The sequence below is a fragment of the Perna viridis genome, chromosome 3, assembly GCF_037379345.1.
Source record: "Perna viridis isolate PV_CMFRI_1.1 ecotype Kerala chromosome 3, ASM3737934v1, whole genome shotgun sequence".
Taxonomy (NCBI): domain Eukaryota; kingdom Metazoa; phylum Mollusca; class Bivalvia; order Mytilida; family Mytilidae; genus Perna; species Perna viridis.
In genome coordinates, this window is record NC_142447.1 from 19,423,926 (window position 1) to 19,451,893 (window position 27,968).

Genomic DNA, 27,968 nt, shown 5'->3' on the forward strand with positions numbered 1-27,968 from the left:
CCATGATTATCAGATTACTGAAAGATTAGTGAAGGGTTTATCAAATTATTAAATATTTTGCCATGGGCTTATCAGATTACAGAAAGTGTGGCCAAGGGCTTGTTAGATTACTGAAAGATTAGAAATGGATTAATCAGATTACTGAAAGTTTGGCCCTTGGTTTATCAGATCGCAGAAAGTTTGGCCATTGGTTTATCAGATCGCTGAAAGTTTGGCCATTGGTTTATCATATCACTGAAAGTTTGGCCATTGGTTTATCAGATCGCTGAAAGTTTGGCCATTGGTTTATCAGATCGCTGAAAGTTTGGCCATTGGTTTATCAGATTATTAAACGTTTAGTTGCAGGTTAAACTGGATGAAGAAGCAAATTATTTTAAGGATGAAAACATATGGCTGAATTAATAAGCAAGGTATAAACAACCACTAGGGTGCTATTTTTTTTATTCTTAATTTAATTATTTTGTTAATAAACAGGAACATTTCAGTCATCATCATTGTCATTTTTACTAAGTTTCTGAGTCCAATCATGTGACTTCCATTTCTCTGCAAATTGTAAAACTTTCTTTCTCTGATCATCAAAGTTTTCACGGGTAGGTTTTCGCCATAATGTTGGCTCAGCATCTAACATACCACCTACTATTTCCTATAAAAAGGATTGAAAAATAAAAATCATTATTCTATAGTAATAAATCTCACTGAACTAAACCAATTCAGACCTGTTCTTCATTTCACCCTATTAACACAGGATCAATAAGCAATGAAGCTGACATAAAAGAGACTTCAAAAGTTGACACAACTTTCTAGTTTACTATGACATCAGTTTAGAAAGTTTCACATTGCAATTAAGTAGCAGTCTTTGTAAGAATCATGCAAAATCTGGAAAATGTGATACACCCCAAAAAAGGCTACATATTTTTATTTTTGTGACTAAGTTGTTTTATGGGTCTATGCTATGAAATGTGTAATTATTTTGAAATCTACAGTGCATTCTATATAATTTTTATCTCCTAAGAGCACGGGTTATATAAAAAACCACATGTTTATTTCTGTTTACTATGACATTTCAACAAAATATCAAAAATAAAAATATATAGGCTTTTTACCCATGAATCACATTTTGCATGATCCTGAGCTGAAGTGCTACTTAATTCTTATTCTAATACAATATTTTATTAAACCACATTTGCAATATATTTTGAAAGCACAACCTTCTTCATCAGTTGCAAATAAAAAAATGCAAACAAAGACAAAATGAAAGCAAAACGATGTCATAACCATGTATCTATGGTTACGAACATCACTGACAATTAAAGCAATCAGATAGTTTTTGGCTTATCTTGTACTCATGCAAAAACCAGGCAGTGGGTGACACATGACTAATTTTGTTTTTCATTCATTTCATATAACAAATGTATTCCTTGTCAAAGTCGAATGTTGGTTTTTCAATTAACTATAGGAACAAAAGATAAATGAACTACATAGAAAGCATTGTAATTCACTGAAAAAGGGAGATAACTCTTTAATTTGAGCAAAATTGGTTGCTTTGATAGGAAACTTTAAAGTCAATTTCTGAGCCATCCACTGTCCATTTCAAAAAGTCTTATTACTTTGGAACGAATAATTCAGTGAGATAAAATTTACCCAGTGCAATTCATATCATAGGATCTGCCTTATTTTTACATGGACAGCCTCTTAATATTCTAATATATTTTAAAAAAAAAGGTCTGATCCTGAACTATGTGGTGTTTTTCTAACTGAATTCAAATATTAAATTTCTAACATTTAACCCTTTATGTTGTGTATTGCAGAGTTTAATGAAGAATGAATGAATCGAAATATAATTAATATTGCCTTAAAATTATCACCTTCTTGTAATAACATAAAAGTTTATCAAAAGTATATAAGTACTAGGAAAAAGCATGTTTTATGGTTAATTTATAGTAATGATGTCAAAATGGTGCCACATTTGTACTTCATTAAACAAAAACTGTTAAAAATGGTAAATTTTGTTATTTTTCTGGGCATATTTACATCCAGAAAACAATGTCCAAACCCAAAAAACAACTTTATATTATCACACAAGATACATAATGTTATAATGAAAGTTTCATGAAATATGAAATTGTTTCTTGAGTGTGGGTACCATTTGCTGGGCAAAAATATGACAAGAAAGTGACAAAAAAGTACAAAACTGACAGAATATACATTTTTGGTAAACTTCAAACAATTCTTTTTTCCTTTAATGCAAGAATTATCAGACATCTTCATTAATGATTAATTTTCAGTTGAATTTTGGCTAAGAAGAGCCTTTATCATCCTTTCTCCTGTGTATTTATATAATGAATAGTCTCTCCTTGAAGAGAATTTGCGTTGGCATTATTAACATTCTTTAACCTGGATGACACTTCAAAAATACCAAGAAGTCATTCTTATCATTCATCTCTAAAAGATATTGCAGACAAGCAACAATATCATTTTTTTCTTAAATTACTTTTCTGATATAAATTGTAATATAAGGGAGGTAATCAATTGTATTAAAATAGGGTCTGATATGAGGAAATAACTAGCCTAAGATGCAAGTTATGCAAAACAATGCTATTCAGGATATTTACAGGAGATGAGAATGCCGGCAGGGAATATGAGACCACGGTCTCACCAACCACTTCTGTTTTTTTTTTTTTTTTTTGGTCACATGAACTCTAGTAATTCTACCTTCTTAAATCAAGCTACATTGGTTTTAGATATAAATTCAATAATAATTAATATTCCACCATGATACAAAATTCACATATAAAACATTCTTTTTTTTTTGAAAATGTAAATATTACACTGACCCTTCCAAAAAAGTATGGAAAGGACTTTTCATCCTCTATTACATGAGCAAATCCTCCTTCATTGCCAAAGTCTACACTAAAATAAGGGAAACCTTTTGGAATCTGAAAAATAAAGAATGCATGATCATTGAGGCTTAGGCTTAATTGAACAAACAGCAATACCCAGTAAAAATTGGTCTGTGTTACAGGTTAGACCATTCAAAGTTGATTTCTTAGTTCATGAAGAAAAATGAGAAAGGGAGACAATTTTACTCCATTTCATTTCATAAAATAGTAAAGAGCTTTCCTCCTTGTTAAAAGCCACAAAATTGATACAGGATGTGCTTTTTTGGTATGGAATCAAGGCTGGAAATGAGATATCCTTGATGGAGACAAGTGAGACCTGAGAACCTGAAGTTCAATTTCTGTTGGTCATCATAGTTTGTACTAATTTTAACCTCTTGCAAACAAAAGATTCTTAAAAAATAAATACAATTCCAGTGCGTCACAAAGAAGGAAAGCAACTGTAAATAAACTCAAATTTTTAACAATTGTTCATTATATTTGGGTTGACATTTTACAAAAATATATACTAGCAACAGTTATCTTTCTTTTTGTCATGATAAAAATCGTTCACTACTCCAGGAGGTATGGACTATACTTACAGCACGTCGTACATCTCTCCCTTTCAAATCAACCAATTTTTTGTTGTCTGACCACTCATATTCTGATTCCTGAATGGCTTTCTGAAGTAAAAAGAACATTATACATTCAACAAATTAGTTTTGTTGTTTTTCACAGAAAATGTATGTACTCCTTCCAATTAATAAGGTTACGAAAACTGATTTTTCATTTCAGGAAAAAAAAAATTTCCAACAATAAATGAGCACAATGCCATGAAACCTGTGTAGACCCAAGTCTAATTCCACCAGAAGCCTGACTTCTGAAGTATTTTTGGGTTACTCTAGCAAAACTCCATGTAGTGGCAGACGTTTGTTTCCTTTCTTACTAACCACTCCAGGCATGACTTGTGAAATTCTCAGGCATTATTCAAATCATACAACATTTGACAATTGGATTATGTCGTGTAAAATCATTCCCTTTTTCCTGACTTTGCAAGATTCTTGCATTTTCTAATAGGGCTGGCTGCAGCATCTAGAGTGAATTTTTAACATCAGATGCTGTTCGGAGCTTGACTCTAGCAATGTAAAAACTGCCTTAGTGCTCTCAGGGTAGCATGCTAGCATCAAATTTGAAATGTTGTGGGTCAGTTCCCTGTTTGAGTCATACCAAAGAATTTAATTGGTAGTCACTGCTTCTCTTCCAAGTATGCAGTATTTAAGGGGATAGAGTAACTGGTTGGCATGTAGTCAGAATAATGTGTCTAAGTGAGGTGACATGCCTAACAGTAGACTGTTGCTTACCCTACCGGTGCACCTGGTCCATGCTCCCAGCTTGTAGTGGAGTCCAAGTTGCTCCTTTGCTTTTGTTGCTTTGTATGTATGATTTTATTTTCTTTAGTTACTTTGTGTTCTTTTTTGTGTATGTCTGTTTTATATGTCTGGTCTTTGTCACTGGATTACATTTTTTTTATTAGCGCTATAACCTTGGTTCCCTCGATTACTCTTTCTAAGAGCTAGAAAAATGTAAATCCTGCTCAGCATGTCAGACAAAACAGAGACTGTTTTGATTGGTAAATCATTTTATCCTATAATGCATGAAATATCTGCCATAATAAAACTAATTTACCAGTGCTGGCTGGGAACCTATTTTATGGCTTGCAGAATTTAAACCTCTTATGTTGTAGTAGGTATTTCAGGTTAGTTTCAATAGATGTTAAGAAAATCTTAAATTAAACAAGTTTGGGTCAGCTTTTTTTTAAATTGCAAGGGATATCCTATACATACAATTTGTATAATGGGTCTGAATTATGAACTCTCCAAATCATTGTCAGAAATGACCTACATAATTCAGAAGTAGTTTTTTTGAATTTTTAATGCTGGGGCACAGTGGTTATTTTTGGAATTCTTACAATTTCACATTCAGGTCCAGGCATCATCAACATTGTTATAGACTGGTACTTAATTTATCATTTAAATTATCATGGAAGACCATAATTTCACTATAAACATCCTTATTTGAGGGGTACATGCAAATGTTACTCAATAAAAAATAATCTGATATAAATATTCCAGTACCTTAAAATAAATTGGTGCCATATCTCCAAGTTCCCTGGGCAATGGTATACATTCTATAGACATATGAGGATAAGACTTTAGTCTCATACTGGTTTCCATAAACACAATATCTTCATCATCCTCTAAGAACATCTTGACCAAAGTTTTCCTGAATACCTATACGGAAACCAAAAGGAATCTATTTGTTTTGGACAGACAAAAACAATTCATAACATATACAACACATTTAATATAACCTAAATTGTTTTATATTGAGCTCATTTAGAATTTTACACTTTCTTTCTTAAACTATCTGTCTATCATATTGTCACTTGGGATCATTATAGTGTATCCATCTGCACCATGAAAACTGATGTGTTCAACGTGTCTTTTCTTTCCCCTTTCCTCTATCCTGGTTTTTTTTTTAAAGCTATCCTAGAATTTGACTTTTTATGAGCAACTCAGCAGGGGTTTCTAGAAAAGCAGAGGATGCTTAGGCACCTACCATTTTTATATTGAGGAGGGGGGCCTGGGATATTTTTGAAAAAAAAAAAAAATTAATTAAATCCAAATGGAATAGGGTGAAACCTTACGATACTTAAGACTTAATAGTAGTCCAATGTGCCGAATGCACAATCTCAACAGTTTGAATTCATTAAAAAGTTACTCGACTGCAAAATATACAGCTTGTGCTGCCCACTAGCAGAGCGTGTGCTCTCAGACTTAAAGTCAATAAAAAAAATAATAAAAAAAGTTATTAACATTTGTAACAAAATACTATCCAACATTACACACAATCATGTGTTTGTTACGAAAGCAGTGGTCTTATATAATTAGTGACCCTGAAGGCTCTCAACTAATAGAAGCACCACTAAAGTAGACCCTGGTCAAACCTTTATAATGCATGTCTTTCATGAACAATTAAACTTTTAATATTACTGCATAGCACTTTGTTGAAGATAGAATCATCACATGTATATACCGTTCTCTATATATGCTTTTACATGATACATTTAATTATGAAACTAATTAATATTTTCACTATAGATTCTGAAGCCAATGCAACATTCCTGAAATATACTTGTGATATGTGTATATGTATTACAAAATACATTCGATTTCACTTAACTATAATTTTTCATCCGCCAATGAAAACTTTCTCCCTTAAGACTGCTTCAATGATTGCAAGCTGGAGCGTGGAGACATTATACGAAACCGGAAAAGCTGCCCAGGCTGCAATAGAAATGGAGCGCTACAACCTTTATATTTTGGGACAAAGTTTGATGGACATCATCTGAAGAGGTCGAACTATCTTCAAGGCAAACTCTACTGTACTCCGAACCACAAAACGAGAATGGCAACGATCAACATGGAGCAGATATCTCACTTAACATGAAGGCTTAATCATCATTCATCGAATGGAATCCTGTGAGTGAAAGATTTATCGTGGCAAGATTTATGTCAAAGATACAAAAAGTAACAGTCATTCAATGCTATGCTCCTCCCAACATAGCAGAGGAAGAGGACAAAGAAGAGTTTTACAACAAGCTCCAAGCCACCAAAGATTGAACAACACTTGGGGCATCTTGATTGTAATGGGTGACATGAATGCCAAAGTTTGAGAAGATAACACAGGGAGAGAACTCATCAAGGGGAAGGAATGAATTGGTAACATCAACGAAAATGGAGAACTCAGAATGCAGATTTTTGCTCCCAGAACGATCTGGTCATAGGAGGTACAACATTCCAACTCCTTCACAAGGATATTCATAAAACAACCTGGGTGTCTCCAGAGATGAAAGACAGAAACCAGATAGACTACATTACAGTGCTGATATAGCATCCAATCATCAACTTGTGGTGGCTAAATTGAAGATCAAGATAGCCATGGCAACCAGACAAGATCAGATTAGAAGGCGAAAGTATAACATAAGGAAGAGACATAGTAGACAAACAATTAGAAAGAGTAAAATCCACATGCCAAGAAGAACTTGGATTCTCAAAGAAGGAATACAAGCCATGGTTATCTGACGATACAATCGAGACAACTGAGAAGCGTAGGTCTGTTAGGATATAACATGACCAGGTCTAAAAACATGATTGTTGAAAGAATGGTTGACGACCATATAAGCATTAGGAAAGAAGTAAAGAGAAAGGAACAGACAGGATAAAAGAACCTACATCAACGAGTTTGCTCCAAAGAATGCAAAGAATGCAATAGGCAGATATGACACAAAAGCTGAGTACAACATCACACACCAACTGACAGGTAGAAAAACCAACACATCCAAACCAGTGAAAGACAAAAGATGACAATGTTATAACAAACCTAGATCAACCACTTTTAAATAGAAAAGATATATTAGATGCTCCTGATCTACCTCCTGGAGAAGACCTTGAAGTTGATACTGGCCCAATCTCAAAGGATGAAATCATAAAAGCCCTACAAATAAGGACTGGAAAAGCCCCAGGACCGAACCAAATTTCCACTTGAGGTCTTGAAGATCAACCTGAAAAAAAACCTACAACATCTAGATTGATTGATTGTTAGGGTTTAACGCCCCAGCAGCAATATTTCACCAGTTCTGTTGACACTCGGGCCTGCAAGGAGCCCTACATCATCTTGCATGACCTGTTTGAAAAACATCTGGGAAACAATGGAAATCCCTGAAGCGTGGAGTTTTAGCTACATCATCATAATGCTTCCAAAGAAGGGCATCCTGAGCAACTGCAAAAAACTGTAGAGGAATTCAACTACTCTCCAGATTCTGATGCAGTTGATCATGTCTTGACTAAATTACGGGTCATCATCGAGGAGTAAATAGAATGGCAAGCAGCCCTCTACATAAACTTCTTGGACTTCAAGAAGGCCTTAACAAAGTTAACAGAAATGCACTTTGGAAGGTACTAAAACACTGTTGAATCCCTGTCAAATTGTAAAGTATATCCAAGGACTCTACAAAAACACCAAAGGCAAAGTCATCCACAATCAACACTCTTACCATCCTTCAATGAACATACAAGAAATACTTCAAGGTTGTCTCCTGTCACCCCTTATTTTCTATATAAGTGTGCAAGAATTTTAATTAGATATAATTTACAATCATGAATTTACTCAAAGATTGCTTCTTACCAAACTGATATATTTTGGGGTGCTAAAAGGGCTATAGACTCTACATTGGCCATGCATAATTGATTGTGACGTGGGCCGCTTCCCTGCAAAAGTCCAAGACTTTCTTGTACTATTGCAGGGGAAATTGTAAGGCCTGCATGAGTCTCAGACTTTCTTGTGCTATCGCAGGGGAAGCTAATCCTAGCCTTCATGAGTCCCAGACCTTCTCGTGCTATCGCAGGGGAAGCTAATCCCAGCCTGCACGAGTGCCAGACTTTCTCGTGCTCTGTATGCTTTAGAACAAGGAAGCAGCTTCTCATCAATTCCTGGCTACAGACAAAGCCATGTATTGTTTAGGGCAAGTAAATTTCATTCAACCCTCACCAAAAATATGGGGTGGTTGGGAGGATTTTATTTTTTATTCTTTACTCCTTGCCAGATATTTGCTGGCCTAATTTTATCTTTTTAGTGCATAGACATGTTCTAAATCCATAGCCACATCAGTTTCATAGAAGAAACATTATTTTGATCACCAAGAATTGAAAGAGTTATCAAGGGAACCAAGGTGAAAGATTTGTATATTATAGTGCATAAATACAAGAAAATGAAGTGAAAAAAATCCTGATTTTTAAATTCCTGTTCTATTTAAAAAAAAAAATTTATTTTTTAAAAGCAGGAGGTGATGTAAACCTACTAAGTAATTTTATCTGGTCTTAAACAAGAATACAATATCTGAATATCTGGGTCTTTACTTTTATATGTCCTCCCTCGATATTTATATAATATTTTACATTTATTGTTTATCTTAAAATGGATTAGCAAAAAAAAAACCTGCCATATTCCTGAAAAAAAAAAAATTATAAGAAGAGCAGAAAAAAAATTATTTAGCAACATTGAAAATCCCAGCCCCCCCACCCCCCTCGGTATAAAAATGATTGGTGCCTTACCCTACCTTGCACCTGGTCTTGCTCCCAGTTTTCAGTGGAGGCTCATTTACTTATGTTAATTTGTATGTATTATTTTATGTTCTTTGTAGTATGTGTCTGTATAATATCTTGTCTTTGTTCCTATATTGCATTCTTTTGATTTCCACTCAAATCTTGCAATTGGTTCCCCTGATTACTCTTTCTGGAAAAGGGGGTGGTGGGAGATAAGAGAATAGAAGTTTACAAAAAACAGAGATTTGATCTTCCAACATAAAACAGCATTATACCAGAAGTCATGGCAACATGTTCCAAATGTTACAGTGTAGTTATTATTTATTTTTTTTATACTGCAATCTCTCTATTTGAGCAACCAGTATGCATTGACAGTATATTTATTGATGATATATGGTCAATGACATATTGGTCAGTGATATATCACTAAAGCTCTGCCTATTTTTCTACCCTTGTATGAACTACAGATCTGCACCTGTTTCTTGTAGCATCACTATTTGGGGACACTAGTGGGGAAGAAATGTAATAGACACTGTATAAGTATTAAGTAGCTGTCTTTATATCTGTATAAGAATCATGCAAAATCTGAAAAATGTGATACACCCCAAAAAAGGCTACATATTTTTATTTTTGTAATTAAGTTGTTTTATGGGTTTATACTATGAAATCTACGGTGCATTCTATATAATTTTTATCTTCTAAAAGCACAGGTTAAATGAAAAACCACCTGTTTATTTCTGTTTACTATGGCATGTTTACTAGTCTTATTACCCATGAATCACATTTTGCGTGATCCTTAGCTGGAGTGCTACTTAAACTGCAATATAAAAACTATAACAGTATATTGACCAGAAAAAAAAAAAAAAACATAAATGAATTTGGTACTTTATCAGAAAAAATGTATGGCAAAGCCCCACAAAATTCCTCGATTACAGGCATCATCTGTAAATTGTTTATAATTCATGTCTATACACTGTTACTTTCCATTTACAAAAAAGATACATTGAGAAAGGTGATCTAGTGATTAATGAGATAATGGGCCTTGTATTAAATTAGAATAACTATTACTTAAGTCAAAAATGTCTTTTACAGACACATGGTCTTAACATACAGGTTGATTTTACCCAGAATGCACTACTGATGTTTCGATAATCAATCATAATCTGACATCGATTAATTTTTCAATTTCCAACGATGCATGAGTAATTGTTTTTTTTTTTGTTTTTTTTTTTTTCAGAATTAGAAATCACTAATTTAAATCCAAATTCGTGCTATCAGTTATCTTTTCGTGTTTACACTTTCAGTCATTCAAACATTTATTAGTTAGCTGTTTCTTAACTTGACATGACTTGAAGGTAAAAAAAAGTTTCCTGTTGAAATTCCTTAAAATACAAGATGACCAAGCAATTAGAAATGACACTTGTTATGACCAAACCCACCTGTAAACTATGTTAATAGTAAAATTCAAACACAGGTAAATGCATATATAGAACATATTCATCAAAGACTTGAATCTTCAGGCAGTAAGTGTGATTTTAATCAATAGTCGCATTGGACTGGTTATTTGATTATTTGATTATCTGATTATTTGAGTATTAATTTTCATCTGATTCCCAACACTTTCACCTTATACTTGTAAGAAAGATTATTGCTGAATGCATGTGGTGGCTAAGGCAGGCTGGCCTGTAGCTTTCCACTAAATTAAAAGTGAAACAGATTCTCCTCTTGTATCTAATTGATTACGTAAGTGATAAAAGTGTACCTGCATTTCCTCCCAAACATCTTCATCTAATGCAGTTCCTGCAGCAGTGTGGTGCATTGGCACTATCAGACAATGTCCCTCTGTTAATGACTTGTGGTTAGGTAGGCACAGATAGGACTAAAATAAAAGGCAAAAAAATCGATTTAAGTCGGCATGTCAAAATTTAAGTAGCAATCCAGCTAAGGATCATGCAAAATGTGATTCATGGGTAAAAAGCCTACATTATTTTAATTTTTGATATTTTGTTTGAAATGTCATAGTGAACAGAAATTAACGTGGTTTTTCATATAACCCGTGCTCTTAGAAGATAAAAATTATATAGAATGCACTGTAGATTTCAAAATTAAGGGAGATAACTCTGTAAATGACGTTCAAATTCAATAGAATCTACTGGATTTTCAATGTTGATTATCCCTTAAGAGCAGGCAGATTTGAATGAATAATTACACATTTCAAAGAATAGACCCATAAAACAACTTAATTACAAAAGTAAAAATATGTAGCCTTTTTTGAGGTGTATCACATTTTTCAGATTTTGTATGATTCTTATAAAGATATAAAGACAGCTACTTAAATACACAATAAAAGTCTATCAAGTTATTTTGAAATGGAATGTCAAGTATATGTGTATGATTGCATAAAGTTCAAGTTCCTTTAATTCTTGCGTAAAGATAAATAAAGATATTAACATAACCATTTATTAATAACATTTTGTTCAAAAACATCCTGCAGGAGGACACTTTTGAACAAACCACTATAGTATTAGATAATTAGTTAAAATCTTAGGAAAACAAAACCAAATTGTCATGCTTAAGTATGATATGTCCATTCCCCATCTTACCTGGGATTTGGAAAAAAGATACCAGAAAAAGATGGAGAACGGAGCTGTCTTTCATGATGACAAGTTTTGTACAAAACAATTATACTAATATTCATTAATGTATTTTAGAGTTATCATACAATGTGAGGATGTGTAAAAAAACAGCCAAAGAAACATAATTATTGATTCCATTCTGTCACTCATTCTTTTGGTTGTGTAGCTTTAACCATATTGTTTATCTGGATATAAAGGATCACCCAAATTGATCAGAATTCACTAGGAATTCTCCAATTAAAACATCAGAGAAAAAAGTGAGATTTGTTTTTTCATTAACCTCCTAATCCCGAGGTAATGTCTAAATGTCCTCTATAACACCAACATAATCCTTCACACTGGTATTTGGTAAACTTCAAAAAAAATTCTTATAAGTAAATATTTTTCAAGACAATTTTTTACTACCTTTTTGTCAAGCATTCAAAAGATTTTGAGGTCTCTAATAAACTGCACTCTGAGTAATTAAAGCAACTGATATTCTTTTACAACTTCCAATTACCATATAGCGGGAAATTTTTTGGAAGACACTAATTTTGGTGTATTTTAGCGATTTGTCTAAAAATGCCAAAAAAAATTCCATGAAATACATGTATTTACTCTGAGCTTTGAAAATTGAATATCCACCAAAGTTGCAGTCACCAAATATTTTGGCATACTTTTATGCCTAAAAATTGACAAATTTATGCCTGCCAAAATAACTCGCTATACAGTATCAGTTGTAATTCAGTGTCTGTCCAGTACTCCATTTTCATCTGACTCGGGTCAAAGAAATAATTGACCACATCATAACACTTCCATTAAAAAAGGGTAAACTTGGGGGTAATAGCACCAACAAAGCCAAGCTGAAGTACAATTATAGCAAGCAAGATTTAGTTATGGACTTTCACACCTTAGAAAATATACTTACCTTAGTTCCAATGGCAATAATGAGATGCTTTGGTACATTGCCAAAACAAAATTGACATTTCTCAAGTTTTCCTGCCATTTTCTTATGGTCTGAAAGAGGTTGAAGTTTGATTTAATATGAATTAATACCTGTATAATGAGTGTACAAGCTAAAAAAGAGAGAGGGAACGGGACTTACTCTTCTAGCAAAAAACAATTGAATTAGCCCAAATAGTCTTCACTATGCTTAATGTATTTTACAATGGTATTGGAAACTTCCTATTTATGAATTAACTTCTTTTGGATGTAAAAACCTTAATTCAGATAAATTCTTTTGTAAGGCACAAACCAATTATTATAGCAGAGTGCACATTAACAGTAATCTATAAAAAAATTACTCTGGCCTTAAAAGCACCAATAGCTCGATTTCAGTCTTACAGGAGGTAAACCTGTAGTACCGAGCTAGGACCTTTACTTCACATCTTTAACAATAGCAAAATGTTTATAAATCATATCTTAAAGTTTTGTTAAATTATGGAGAAAAATAAATTCTAGTGAATGTTAAACTGTAAATGGCATAATTATTTTTATAAAATCAATACATCATCTTCATCCTTTTATGCCTTGCATCTGCCTCAAATTATTTCTAAATACGTATCTACTTATCTTACTTAACTTTCTTAAAAGGTTTCATTACAATACATTCAGCAGTTTAGAAGGACTTGTTCATACAAAATGTGAACATGATAAAAATCATAATTTTAATTATCTTCCATTACAGTCATCTAAAAATCATAGCCTATCCATCCTATAAAGTTTAATTAAAATCCAGTCAGCAATTTGATAGATAAAGTCATATATAGCCAGGCAGGGTGACTCTCATATACTCAGGGACAGATGCAGAAATTGAAGAACAGGAGGGTACACTGATTGACAAAGAAGGGCCTCACACCATCACATTAATTGACAAAAGAGGGCCTCACACCATCACATTGATTGACAACAGAGGGCCTTACACCAACACACAGGGGTATAAAAAAGTTACAATATTACCAGCTATGGCTTGAGATCTTTCTTTCATCTCTGATACAGATATTGACTGTTTCTTTGCGGCTCTGTCCAGGAAAACATCATCAATCTGATAGTCATCACTAGTTTTGTCTACAGACTAAGACAATAATAACAAAGGGTTATCTCCCATGCCAAACACAAAAGTACATATCACCTAATTTCCCTGTTTTTTTTTTTAATTCTATGACAACCAGAAAAATGTAAGCTAAATAAGTTTTATGATGTCTATCAGTGATTTCATTATTCCCATAATTACATGAAAACAATGTAGAGTTTTTTGTAAGAAGTGCTAAAAGACAGACAGACAACTGAACAGTATAATAATATAAAATTGTCTATTAAAGACCTATTCATAACAATCAGCTACTCAGAATTGATTAGGTGAATATAGATATTTTTGTATTTATAATTTTACGAAGTGAAAAAGGACAACTGTATATACTTCTAAGAAAATGTCAACACTTGGCAAGAAAAAAAACAAAGGATTGTATAAATAAAAAACATACCCTTCCAGCAAGTCTGGCAAACATAAGACTGTCATCCTCTGCAGTTCCCATCTTTTCTCTTTCAACCTGTTAATTTTAGATTAGATTTTTTGGTTAAACTCTTAAAAACTGTTGCAAAGCCATTTAATTTCAGCAATATTGATTCTGCAACAAACAGATTTGTGACTGCTGAATCTTAGAAACAACTAAACTGAAAAGCATAGAATGCAAATGAGACAAAAATGCATGCTTAAGTAATATAATGTTACATGTACAATGGAGGGCTATCAGCATTAAAGTTGAGTAACTGGTGCAGCCCAAGTTTTATCCATCTATAGAACATGTTTTGCCTCACTTGTCTTTCATCCAAAGTACATTATAATTTCTTTTTTTAAACAATATTTGTGAATAAATTCACAAAAGAATACCATCCACTTCCACCTGGACCCTAAACCATGAAATAGGATTACCTTCCCCTGTAAGAACCTAAAATTGCTAACTAAATACATAATTCAAAACCTTATGTTAAGTTTCAACAATATCCAAAGAGCATATTAGGGGAATTATGATTACTACCATTAAAAGGTACATGGGTGAGCAGACAGAATGAGCATGGTGTTTCTTTATATATATATATATATATATATATATATATATATATATATATATATATATATATATATATAGATAGATATACAAACGTCTCAGAATGTGACGACTCCATTCGCTACACTGCTCCATCAGATATATATATATATATATATAAATAGAAAGGTCTGAAAAATTCCCAACAATGTTAGAACTGTCAAATTTGCGATGCAAATTTTTGGTCGTTCCCTCCGCGGGACTCGAACTCGTGCTGCTGTGACATCTATGGCAACACCGCCTGCACTAAGTCCAGCACCCTAGACCACTCTGCCAGCTAGGCCATATACTCATAAAGCTATATGTATATATATATATATAAAGAAACACCATGCTCAATATATATATCATGGCGTTTCTTTATATATATATATATACATATAGCTTTATGAGTTTTATGCTGAGGAAGGAAGATTAGTTATTCAATTCAAATTTTACCATCTTCTGGTGATGTTACTTATAAAACTTACATTATAGGCTAGAAGCTGAGAAGGCTTTGGAACAGCCTTTACATTTGTAGGTGTCCATTTGTCAATTGAATGCATGATCTCATCAAACATAATTTTGGTGTAATGAATTTGTAAATCATAAAAACTGAAATCTTTAACTGACTTACCAGAGTTTTAAGATCAAAGTTTTCATCATCATCAAAATATTGTTTTCTTTCACCTTGTTTTCCATGAGTGTCAACCTAAAATTAAAGAGCATGTATATATCATACTAGTAGTTACATGTATAAATAAGAATAATGTATGAAAATATATATAAAATCCTCTGCTGTTCTAAACATTTTTAATAATTTTTCTAAAGATGTGTTTTTAAATAAGGTATAATTGTCAAATGAACTCAACCAAAACAAAATCTCGTACATTTCAACACACACCTAATTTTTAAAGTATTTTTCCCTAAACACATGTATTGTTTTTCTTGCCCTATTTAACTTTCTATAAAATAAACTTTGTTTTTCTTACCTTCTGTTTCTTTCTCCTCCTTTTATTTGCCAAGTCTTTCCCATCAGTAGACATGTCAGGTAGTGGTCTGACACGACCATGTTTATCAGTCTTTGTCAATAATACAACATCCACCCCTAGTTCTTCATTCTTCTCTGCTGCTGGAGGTGCTTTGTTTCTTTCCTTCAGCTCTCTGGCTTCATCCAACTCTGCCTTTAATTTAGCAGCTTTTTCCTGTCAAGATAAGTTTTTTGTCTTTTTTTTTTTTTTTTTTTACTGACATCCAACAAAGATTTATTCAACGAAAAAATATATTTGTATAACTATCTTGGATGAATACCTTTGGCTTGCAATAAATATAAATTTACATATATATCAACTTTGGTGGAATTGTCAAATTTCCGTATACTCAAGGTCACCCATTCCTGTTAGTAAAAAATGGGAGAATAAAGTATTGCAGTCAATGTACTGTATCTCTAAAGTAGTTGAGCCTAAAATTAAGAATATTGTTTATGACCTTACTCCATACCATACCTCAACAAATACAAAAGTTTCTTTTCGTTTCCAAATCAAAGGACATTATTTTGATTGGTTTGATGAATTTAAATATTTTACTCAGCAATCAAAGGGGAATAACTCTAACTATCAAACCTTATAATGCCTAGCAATTGATTGATTTTAAGAATGATTTGAAATAGAGCCTACAACACTGTCCCTGTTAGGTCTATAGCAAGCATGGCTATAATTTAAATTATAAATTCATCATTTCCCTGTTTTTTAGCAATGCCTTAAATGTTCCTGATAAAAAAACAATGGAATTTTTTTTGTTTAAAATCAATGATGAGTTAGTGGTTTAAAGTGAAAATATTTTATTGTGACAACATACTGTATCACCCAAAATTTCTGCTTTGACAATTTTAGCTCCTAGCTGGTTCATTTCTTGTTCTGTGAGGATTTTAATAGGGAGTGCTGTTTCCACTTCAGGTTCATCAGACTCTGAACTTTCACTTTCACTTTCACTGCCACTAGTACCTATAAACAAACAGAAAGACAGCATGGTTTACTCATAATAAACATACATTTGCTTGTATGGTTGTTATATGCATATTTGTCAAATTTCAGGAAGTTTTGTGAGATGTTTCTTTTGTATTCAAACATGATTTCTTTCTTTTTAAAATGGAAATCTGCTTTTTTCAACTCTGTATTTTACAATTTCATTTTTACCATATACATATACTTGATATTTTGCCAATTTACCACTATCCCTGGCTTTGTAAAACCATGTCTTTTCATTTTAACTGACCTACTGCATACTTTGATTTTGTACTTTTCACTATCACCATTTTCACAACATTACATACCACTAACTAGCTTAACATCAAAGATTATGGGGACAAATTTTCACGTTATTACATGTAATAGAAAAAAATATGAAACCTTGCGAAATGGCTGGTACCTTTAATCTGTTGAAAGATTCTGCACATAATATCTCATCATGCTTCTTGCACAGAAAGACTAGGTAGCATTGGGTTACTAAATTAGTTTGAGACTTACTAGAAGGAGTAACTTCCTTTCTTTTCCTTTCAGAAACCCTTTCTTCAGTCTTTTTCTCCACATTTACATACTCCATCTTTTTCCATGCTGGCACATCTAGTTTCTTAGAGGAGAATTTCGTCTCCTTCCTATCAAGTGAATCATCATCATCAAAATCACCAGGTTTAGCAAATCTGCCTTTAGGTTTATCTCTAGGATTCATTGATTCTTCATCACTGCCAGGCCTTTTAAACCTACTCGATAAGAAACTTTTGCTGTATCTTGGTGACCTTGACCTACTCTTTCTGTTGTATTTTGGTGATCTAGACCTTTCTCTTCTTCTGGAACTATTTCTTTCAAATGGAGACCTACTTCTGTAATCATTCTTTCTTTCTGGGGACCTAGAGTGTGATCTGGAAGGTCTTTTGAATTTTCTATCATTTGGAGCCCCTGACTTTTTCATCCTTTCTTTTGACCTTGACCTTTTGTACCTTTCCCATTCCCCTGACCTTTTTCTGTATCTTTCCCTTGACCTACTTCTGTCTCTCCTTGATGAAGAGTATCTATTTTCAGGAGAATCATTCTCTTCATCATTTGGCCTTCTAAATCTGTTTCTTCTTTCATTTTCTTGATCTTCTTTCATTTTAACACTTGCTTTTTCTGCATCAGACAACATTTTCTCCAACTTTTTCAAAGACTATGAAAAGAAAACATTACTTTCAGAAGAGCTGTATCAACAACAAGTGCACTTTGTTAATGTCCACTTTTGTCAAGGTAAAAGTAGCTCCTTTAATTTTGATTCACTTAATTTCTTTTGAAATGTCTGTAAATAATGTCATTTTTATTACCATCTAGAGACTACTGAACTGAAGTCTGAAAACTGTGAACTCTCCCCTTTTTTTATGAAATTCTACTTATTTTTTTAAAACAAAGCAATTGAAATATATGAAATAATCATGAAAATTAAACCTAGTAAAAAACTGAAAATACAGTTATAAAAAAAGATTCTCAACTACATTTATGTGTACTTCAAAAGACTTAATAATATAACAAATTACCCCATATTTTTCTGTTGCTACATCCTCAAGACTTCTCTTCTCCTCTTTGGCCTGTTCTACACACCTCTGGTAAGCCCTCTTCATCCAGCTAAGGCCCCCATCTCCAACCCCTCCCATAATTGATGATTTGGATTTGTTCTCTGGTAAACCAGTGCCTCCATCCTTCCAGTAAGGATTTAGCTCCCTTTCATGCTGCCCTGGCTAATATGATATTCTAATGTATATCAGACACATATTTATCCTGTAAACGCAGAGATTTTTGTTTTGTCTTTTTTTTTCACTGTTTATGTGATCAATCTACTTTCACAAGATGTAAATTTATGATTGTTCCTTAACTAGTAATATAATGTTCTACAAAAAAAATATTTACAACAGCTTAATGTTCAAGTTACAGGTCTGACAGTGAAAATAACAAAAATAAAATTGTTAAGTAAATTTCATGGTTCATAGTAGACCATAACAAGAAAAGACATGTGTCTGTTTCATTCCTACATTACCTTAACTATATTTTAATCCTCAAATAAGTTCTTTTGTATGTTTTTATCAAAAGTCATTGCATTCTTATTACAAATAAAAATCATCACTTCTACATTTGTATGTTTGTTAAGAAGCAATCTTTATAAGAATCATGCAAATTTTGTAAAATGTGATACACCTTAAAAAAGGCTACATATTTTTATTTTTGTTATTAAGTTGCTTTATAGATCTTTATGATGAAATGTATAATTATTCATTCCAATCAGTCATCTCTTAGGAGATAATCCACATGTAAAATCCAACAGTTTCTATTGTATTTCAGTGCCATTTACAGAGTTATCTCCCTTAATTTTGAATTCTACAGTGCATTCTATATAACTTCTCTCTCCTACAACAAGGGTTATATGAAAAGCCACAGGTTACTTTCTGTTTATCATGACATTTTAAACAAAATATCAAAAATAAAAATATGCAGGATTTCCAACCATGAATAAGATTTCACATGACTCTTATGTGGAATGCTACTTACGTGATAATAATGCACAGAATATATATTCTAAACCAATTAGGCAAAGTCAACTTAAATGTTAAACTCACATCCAACAGGTGGAAGGATTTTATTTTTCATTTATTTTTATTTCTAACCAGATATTTGCTAGCCTAATTTTAGATTTTTGAAGCATAGATATGTTCTAAATCCAGTTTCAAAGAAGAAACATCAGTTAAGTCGCCAAGAAATGAAAGATTTGTGTCAAATAGTATCTCAATACTAATAACTGCTTGAAAAAACCCTGATTTTGAAATTCCTGCCCAAATTTTTAGGGATAGGGGGGAAAAGAATCTACAAATTTATTTTATTTGGTCTTACATAGAAAATATCCTTCAAATACTTTTCAGCTTACTTTTGATGGAACAAAATTCAAACTCCAGAAAGAAAATAATTCCAAAAATAATTATTTACCTTATTCAGTAAATTTGATTTGTCCTCTGCCTTTTGTTTTTCTTCTTCTAGCTTTTTCTGTTCCATAATTTCTTTCTTTGATATTGTTGGAATAATGTCTAAAGGGCTCTCCATCCAACTATCTCTCTAAAACAGGAAAATACAACCAGGTGAAGTTTTTCAAATTATTTCACAGAAGATAAAATTATTTAAGAGATATTGAATACTGCAAATCAGTCCAGTTTATCACTTTATCTGCCAAAAAAAACAAGCCTAAGGCGAGTTTATTAAATACCAATTCAACTATTGAGAGTAAAATAAAGATGAGCAATAAGAATATAAATTTAACAATCAAATGCAATAGGGTATGAAAGTCTCCACTTCAATCATGAGAATGGGTTCTAATCTACTATTCGAATGCCTGGAGATTTTCCATTTACAGAGTGTTGTGTTCAGTATTAACAGCAAAACATCTTTTCATGTAAATAAACTGATGAAAAATGACAAAACAATATTGCTGCTTGATAAAATTATCAAGAAAAGCAAAAATGGATTGTAATGCAGTGTTTCAAGATCCTGGAAGTAAATGATATCAAACTGCTGGTAGCACTGGAGGTTTTCAATTCATGTGAAAATAGCACTATACACTCAATCTCAAAGACAACATGATGTAAAATAAAACTGTAATCATTAATTTGCATTTCCCATATAATTTAGAACTGTTTCTTTTTATTAAATGTTTAAACTGAATGTTAATCTTTAGTGCTGATTTCAGAGATAAACCTGTAAATCTTTGGAACAGTTCACACATTAGATTTTCCACCACTGACACTGTCTAATGTGGGAGATGTTTAAAAGGAATTATGTATGGACTTAATTCTATGTAGTATTCAGAAACAGTATGGAAGTTCCAGACATGAACCTGTGACATACTATATATAATAAAAGGTATTTTGATACTGAAGAAGTAAAAACCAAAAAATGCAAATCAGTCTTTCGATTCCAATACATTCTATATTAGAAATTGCAGTAAGGCAAAATTAACTTAGAATGAGATTTACGAAGCCAATAAAACAAACAACTGACAAAGCAAGAGTGAGTAACTTAAAGGTTGTTCTGGAGGTAGACTGTATTTTATCTATTGAATGGATAAGAAAGCTTTATCAATCAAGCAGACCTTGCTATAAGTCTGCAGCTTTCAGCCAAATTGTTAAACATAATAACTAATGAAAATCATTAAACAAAAAAATGAAAGAAAATCATTCGTGCATAATATGAAATTGTAGATAACGAGATTTGGAAGGGGATTCCAGGCTATCATTGATTATTTTTTATTGAAAAAATGCAATAATTCATATGTAACAAAATTTTCCTACCAACAAAAGGGTGAATTCAAACTCCAAGAACACCCCCTGTATCCAATGGTGAAATTTAAGTACTTCTGTATGTACAAAACATACATTAAATCCACCACCAATAAACCACATCTTGCATTTTATGAGTCATAAACTTTTCAACACAGAAGTCGTGTTCATTGTGCATTTGGTGAGCGTTTCGCATGTATTTTGATATCGTGCATGCGGGAAATCCAAACTCCTCAAGAAGTGTAAGAGTGAATCTTGAAAGCAGAACAAAATCAGAGTTTTTGTTGCATGATTATTTACAAGTAACTGGAGAGCTACTAATGTAGGTACCTGGAGCTGTGGTCCTTTCATTATTACAGGTTTATCCTCATTCACTGAAAGCTGTTCAGAGCCTAATTTACTGCTGGATCCTCCTTTCTCAACCCATACAGGGCTATCATCAGAATCCTTTTTAAAAGATTCAAACTTAATTCAGTTACAATCTACTGTAAAAGTATTAATTTTTGAAATAAGATATTTAATGCTTCTCCCTTAAATGTTCATTCATAAAAGAACTTCTTTTTGTAGGCATTGATAGGGGAGTGACATTAACATTTTCTTTTATCTAAAATGATATTTTTGCATGTCGTTTGAATTTTATCAACTTTTGATGTACTTCTTTGTAACATGACTAAGTTGATGTCAAGATGACAATTTAAGGGAAATGATGATGGTGTCCTCCCTGACTACAGATATATTCATACATGTAGGTGAAAACTCTACAGCTTTGCCAGGACCCTCCTGATATTTCATGAAAAATTCAACAATCGCTCATTCACAAGCCCATGTCAAAGTGGGAGATTAAGTCACATTTTCAGAAATTTCTCCCATCTTATTTGAATTTTAAGCTTAAAATGGTAATAAGTTACTTCGATTTGTTAAAAACATTGCAGGAAAAAACTCAGCAAAACTACTTTGGGAAAATTTAAGAGGGAGAATTTTCCAATGTTAACTCCTATGGGTCCAAAATTTTTTTTTTTACAATTTTCCCTAATGAATTCTGGGATTTCTTATATTTTTCCGAGAAATCTATGATCTTTTTGCTCCATTTGCTACTCTCCACTTATGCAATAGAAAAAAGTTCTTGAACAAATGGAAGAAATCACTGATTGTCAACTTGGTCTTGGTGCAAGAACCAATCAACGAAACAACCCAACAACAAACTCAGAGATGAACAAATTTTCACAGAAATATAACACCAAATTGAGAGATAAAATGTATAATTCCGAACACTGTTTTACAAATATCCTCAAATACATATACCTCTGATGAACTATTACTTTCTGACTTCTTCTTCTTTTTCTCTTTTTTATGCTTTTTCTTTTTCTTTTTCTCCTTTTTTACTTTTTTTGCCTTTTTCTCATATTCCTATGAAAAATGAGATGTAAACTACATGTACATAATGTATAAATTCAATCATTTTTTGTTGTTGTTTTTTTTTTTATTTTGCTGAAGTGATTACTTGTAACAGGGTTGCTATGCTATTTCTTTCAGATTTTGGCAGAAGTGATTACTTGTAACAGGGTTGCTATGCTATTTCTTTCAGATTTTGGCAGAAGTGATTACTTGTAACAGGGTTGCTATGCTATTTCTTTCATTATTAACGGTGAATTTTAGATCAACAAACTTTTTCTTGTGATTCTTTTAAATTATTATCAGTAAATTATACATTGTTAAACTATTTCTGGGTATTTTTAAAATCTAAATCTTCCATTACATACATGTATCTTTAAAACATTTTCCTGTAAACTATTTTCACCTTGAATGGGGTATTTTAGAATAAATGTTCATTATTTTGTTAGTCATGAATTATTTTCAGCTAATATTTAAAGAAAGGAGCTTTTGCATTATATTAAACACTTTTTAGAGTACTAGCTGGTTTGAAATACATGCATGTTCATGTACTGTATTTCTATACAAATTTAAAAGATGTTCCTTGTAACAAGTGTGAACTACAATGGACCTGAATGCCTGCTTTTAATTTTTTTTCTAATTAAAAGCCTGTTTTGTAGAAATTAAAAATGAAATATTTCACAAGTAGCAGACATAGTACCTTTTGTTCCTGCTCAAGTCTATCATTTAATGCAGGTAGCATCCAAGTGTCTTCACCTCTTAATTTAGCCTGTTCTTTCTTCCATTGATCTCTTTCATAATCTCTTTTCGCCTAAAATGAAAAAAAATATAATCATACAGTGAAACCTGTCTAAATCAAACCCTGAATAATAAAAAAAACGTCTAAACTAAACCCTGAACACTAAAAAATCTGTCTAAACCAAACCCTCAACACTAAAAAGCCTGTCTAAACCAAATCCTGAATACTCAAAAAACTGTCTAAACCAAACCCCATATACTAAAACAAACAGTCTAGTCTGCACTATGAAGACACAAAAAACCTGTCTAAACCAAACCATGAATACTCAAAAATCCTGTCTAACCCAAACCCAGAACACTAAATAAAACCATCTAAACCAAACCATGAACACTAAAAAAATGTCTAAAACCGAACCATAACACTTAAAAAACCTGTCTAAATCTAACTCTGAAAAATCCAAAAACCTGTCTAAACTGAACCCTGAATATTCCAAAAACCTGTCTAAACCATACCCTGAATACTCCAAAAACCTGTCTAAACCGGAACAATTTTAAAGTCTAAATGTATTCTTAACCTTGGTAATCTAGGCATCTATCTGAACCAAACCATTTTCAAAGTCCAAAAGGGGTGCTACAACAATGTAGAAAAATGCCAGTTATAAAGGTTGAGACTAAAAACTACAAATTTACTTCCAACAGTGAAAGGTCCTCAATGAAAGTACATGTATGTGGGTCCTAAACGTAGATACATGATATTGCAATTATCCTGCATCAGAAATTAAGGGTCCATGATCATGGACCAATGCTAATTTGAACCCCCCATCTAAATGTCCCTAGTGTAGCAGCAAGCCAAATAAGAACACTTGGACACTGGTGATACAAGTTTTTGTCAAGTCTGTATAGATGTCTTTCACATTCACTTTCATTCTGGAAAAGTTATTTTATGAAGGTCAACTGGGGTTAGATCTGGTGACATTGCAATTGGGACCAAGGGAGCAGAAATTTGATTAGATTAGTGTCAGAAATTTTTAAATGATACACACATGTATATTACTTAAGCATTTCCAATATTTAAATGAGCACAGACGTATTTCGAAATAACTATAACTGTTCTTGCAGCCTTTGAATCATTTCTTTGTCTAGTATAAAACCGTAAACCAGTTTTCACCAGGAATGTTTTAATAAATGGCAAATGTGAAAGTGGACTATTGGTATTACTGTATATGGAATTCCTTTTTGTTGTCCTACACTGACATTTCAATTTAAAATTTTGTAAAAATTATTGGATTCAGACAGTTTTCAATGTTTATGAGCAATGCAATGTATTAGACCACATTGAATTATATATATATATATAATATAATATAATATAATATATATATATAAAAGTTTTAGATTCAAACAAATAAAAAAGGATGAAAGTAACAACTTCAATACATCAACGGTGATATAATTTTATCAATTATTCTCATCAATGCAAGTATAATAGTTTAGATTATTATGTTGGTTAAAAAAGCTCTGTCCAACTAATGTTTATTGTTTGTTTAGTGTAAGTTTTTGTAAGAATCAGGCAAAACGGGAAAAATCAAAAACATGCACGTCAAAAACCGAAACCCACTGATCTAACAATATAATTTCACTCAAGGATGCTTTCTCTATTAGAAAAGTCTATATTTCTCAGAAACTTTTCAATAGAATGTTAGAAAATTCAGGCTTTTGACAGAGTTATCTGCCCTTGAAATGTTCATTTTAAGTGCATTTCAATGAAATTATAACTAATTTTACCAAAATGATATGAAAAATCTTCTCTTTTTGCCTTGATTCTGATGGTGCAAAGAGTCAAATTAAACTTTCAAAATGGTGACACATGTACCATGTTTCACCCAGTGCCTATTTCTTATATAGACTGGCTATTAAAAATGCACTAATTCTCAATTAAATTTGCTTGACTTGACTTAGTGACAGTTATTTTTGAGATGACTAAAGAAGACATTGGTATATGTAGCTAAGAAGGATAATTGTACACTGTACTTTCAATTTCCTACAAAACATGGACTCATTAAGACAAGAAACATTGAAGGCATGGAAATGACACTGGATAACCTCCATGTTTTGAGAAATTACATGTAGAGCTGTATTTTAGATACAATGTACATGTATTGTTACAACTGTTTTATCATTTGATTGATAATATACATTTACTACTATAAAAACAATTCATTGTAGTCTTGTCATTAGTACTCTAAAATAGCTTTATTTCATTATTTTAGTTGTTTTCAGACAACTCCTAGTAATAATATGGTTGAAAATGAATAAACTGAAATGGAAATGATCACTAGGTTATTGTGTCTGTGTAACTCTAATTAGATAAGAGTGATAATTGTCTATGGACAGCCCCTAAGACATTTTTTATTTAAAACATATGTGATCCTTAAATACTTAAAATTATCTTTTCAGGTACTTTTAATTACGACATAAACATATCAGAAGACAAAAACCTCCAAAATAATTTGTTTATATTACTAACCTACCAATTTTAAAAATGCAATACAATACTTCTATACATGTACATTTTATCATGTTTATAAATGAGTATTATAGACAATACTCAGTCATATATATCAGTATTGTTGTTGCCAAGTTCAACTTATCCTCTTTCAAAAATATTATAGAGGTTTAACCTGTTTCTCTTGTGCAATCACAAATTTGGATTTTTTTTGTAACTAAGAAAAGTGCTTGCTCATGTGAATCATACCACATCAAGGTCAGGTCAAGAGGTGTTCAAATATTCAAATCAGCTCAATATTCCATATATGGTACAAATGTAAATTATTCTTTTTATAAGTTCGCCATTGTGATATATACTGTTCACCCTAAAAATCTGTGTATGCATTCAAAATTACATGTGCATGTACATGTAGATTCATATTTTAACATTGATTTTCAAACTACAATAAATAGTGTGAACAGACTGATTAATGGTCTGCTATGCAGGAAACATTCCTCACTAAAATAGATGATAACTATATGTACATGTAAATGCTTGCATGATGAAGAATTTCACCTTTGTACTAGAACTAGGTTAAACAAAAACAATAGTGATGATCAATGGCCATTGTCATTCATCCATTCCTGAAGTAAATGTAGGTCAGCAATTACATAGTATTTTTTTCTGACACTGCATAGAAGAATAACCAGGCTATGTGTATAAAGACAAAACATGTCCATAAATTGACAATTGTTGTTCTGAATTGTTGGTGACTTAGTAATTTGACCACTAGTGGGGTTAACCCACTATGACTGTGTTTGCTCAGTTAAAAGCCATGAGACCTCTTCCTGATTATGCCTATACTCGGCGTCACATAAATAACATACTGTTAAAATTTGAATAAAAATATTTTCTACGACTTTATTGACACCAACCTTCGTTTAAATTGTCTTAAATGACTTGCTCATTCGTTTAGCCAAACAGCTTCTCAAAAACAAGTCGCTTATTAGCTTAAATCATGCGTAACAAATCCTTACGGGAAAATCCCATACTAATATCCGCCATGTTGGTTTTTACGGGACGATTTGTTTACAAACGAAGTGCGTAAGTTCCCGTCGAACTCCGGTGACAATCGTCTGCTTGATCAACTTCTCGGTATTATACGTTGTTCGCGTAAAATAAATCCGAGATATCCGAAATAACGCCGAATTGCATTCTGGGTTCTTCGGTTTTTGGACAAACCATTTAAACGTAAACAACATCTCCTAGCAACCCGATCACTGTAAACATGGCCGACTTTTTACAATGTAAATATTGCCACCTAGAATTAAAATCTGACCGGAATTTAACGATTCAATGTTTAGGGAGAAGCCGTTTGGCTAAACGAATGAGCAAGTCATTCAAGACAATTTAAACGACGGTAGGTGTCAATAAATTATAAAGTCGTAGAAAATATTTTTATTCAAATTTTAACAGTATGTTATTTATGTGACGCCGACTATAAGTAGAATACATTTATGTAACAAGAATGTGGCCGGGTTGGGGCTACATTTTTTACCTAATAAGTAAAATAGCGAGCACAAAGTGAGCTCCTACACCATATTAAATGTATACACTAAAGACTTTAAACAATTACTTACCTTTTCTATGACTCGTTCACGTGCTTCTTGTTTTTCTTTTCGTCTGGCCTTCTTCTCAGATTTACTTTCAAATGCAACAGCATCCATTTTCGTTGATAATATTCGTTTAGAAAATGATTAAGATTTAGCGGATGTCATGGACAGGGAGGTGTAATTGCGATTAAATATGTTTGACTTTTGTCAAATCGTGCCATATCATAATCGGACCAAACTGATTGAGAAAGGTCTTAATATGGTGCAATGTCCTTACCTCATACATTTTTTTTGTTTTTGTTTTTTGTTTTTTTTTTTAAGGTATATGATTAAAAGATATTAATTCTGTATCTGTTGTTAATCGAGAACTTTATATTTTGGCACTGGTCACTCCTAAGGCTTCTGGAACAGGGTTATGTTGCTACAAGATTGAAGTCATCACTACAGAAGTTTTATGGTCGTCATAATGAACTTGTGGATCGTTATTTTGTATCCATCTGCACCATGAAAACTGATTTATTCAACGGGTCATAGTTTTCCTTTCCTCGTTTGTCTACCCTGGACTTGACTTTTTATGAGCAACTCGGCGGGTGTTTCTAGAAAAGCAGAGGACGCTTACCCTACCGGTGCATCTGGTCCATACTCCCAGTTTT

The 27,968-nt window shown here is 32.4% G+C and overlaps 1 protein-coding gene across 1 annotated transcript; it reads right to left on the reverse strand.

Moving 5' to 3' along the window:
- Positions 1-408: 408 nt before the first annotated feature.
- LOC148621344 (pre-mRNA splicing factor CWF19L2-like) lies at positions 409-27,519 on the reverse strand. The gene is made up of 18 exons (XM_088575533.1): positions 27,343-27,519; positions 23,177-23,287; positions 22,387-22,491; positions 21,415-21,531; positions 19,742-19,867; positions 18,304-18,504; positions 17,267-17,942; positions 16,599-16,744; positions 15,734-15,946; positions 15,379-15,453; positions 14,139-14,204; positions 13,615-13,729; positions 12,584-12,672; positions 10,803-10,919; positions 5,012-5,167; positions 3,479-3,559; positions 2,835-2,936; positions 409-643 (listed from the first exon to the last, which is right to left on the reverse strand). The coding sequence occupies exons 1-18, from the start codon at positions 27,427-27,429 to the stop codon at positions 482-484; spliced, it is 2,745 nt and encodes a 914-aa protein (XP_088431659.1). The 5' UTR covers positions 27,430-27,519; the 3' UTR covers positions 409-481.
- Positions 27,520-27,968: the final 449 nt, after the last annotated feature.

Excerpts from the sequence above, each read along its gene's own strand:
- LOC148621344 (XM_088575533.1), bottom strand. The coding sequence starts at position 27,429 with ATGGATGCTGTTGCATTTGAAAGTAAATCTGAGAAGAAGGCCAGACGA. Across the intron at positions 21,532-22,386 it reads AAAGTAATAGTTCATCAGAG|GATTCTGATGATAGCCCTGT; the intron begins GTATATGTATTT and ends TCTTTTAAAAAG. Across the intron at positions 2,937-3,478 it reads GGAGAGATGTACGACGTGCT|ATTCCAAAAGGTTTCCCTTA; the intron begins GTAAGTATAGTC and ends TTTATTTTTCAG.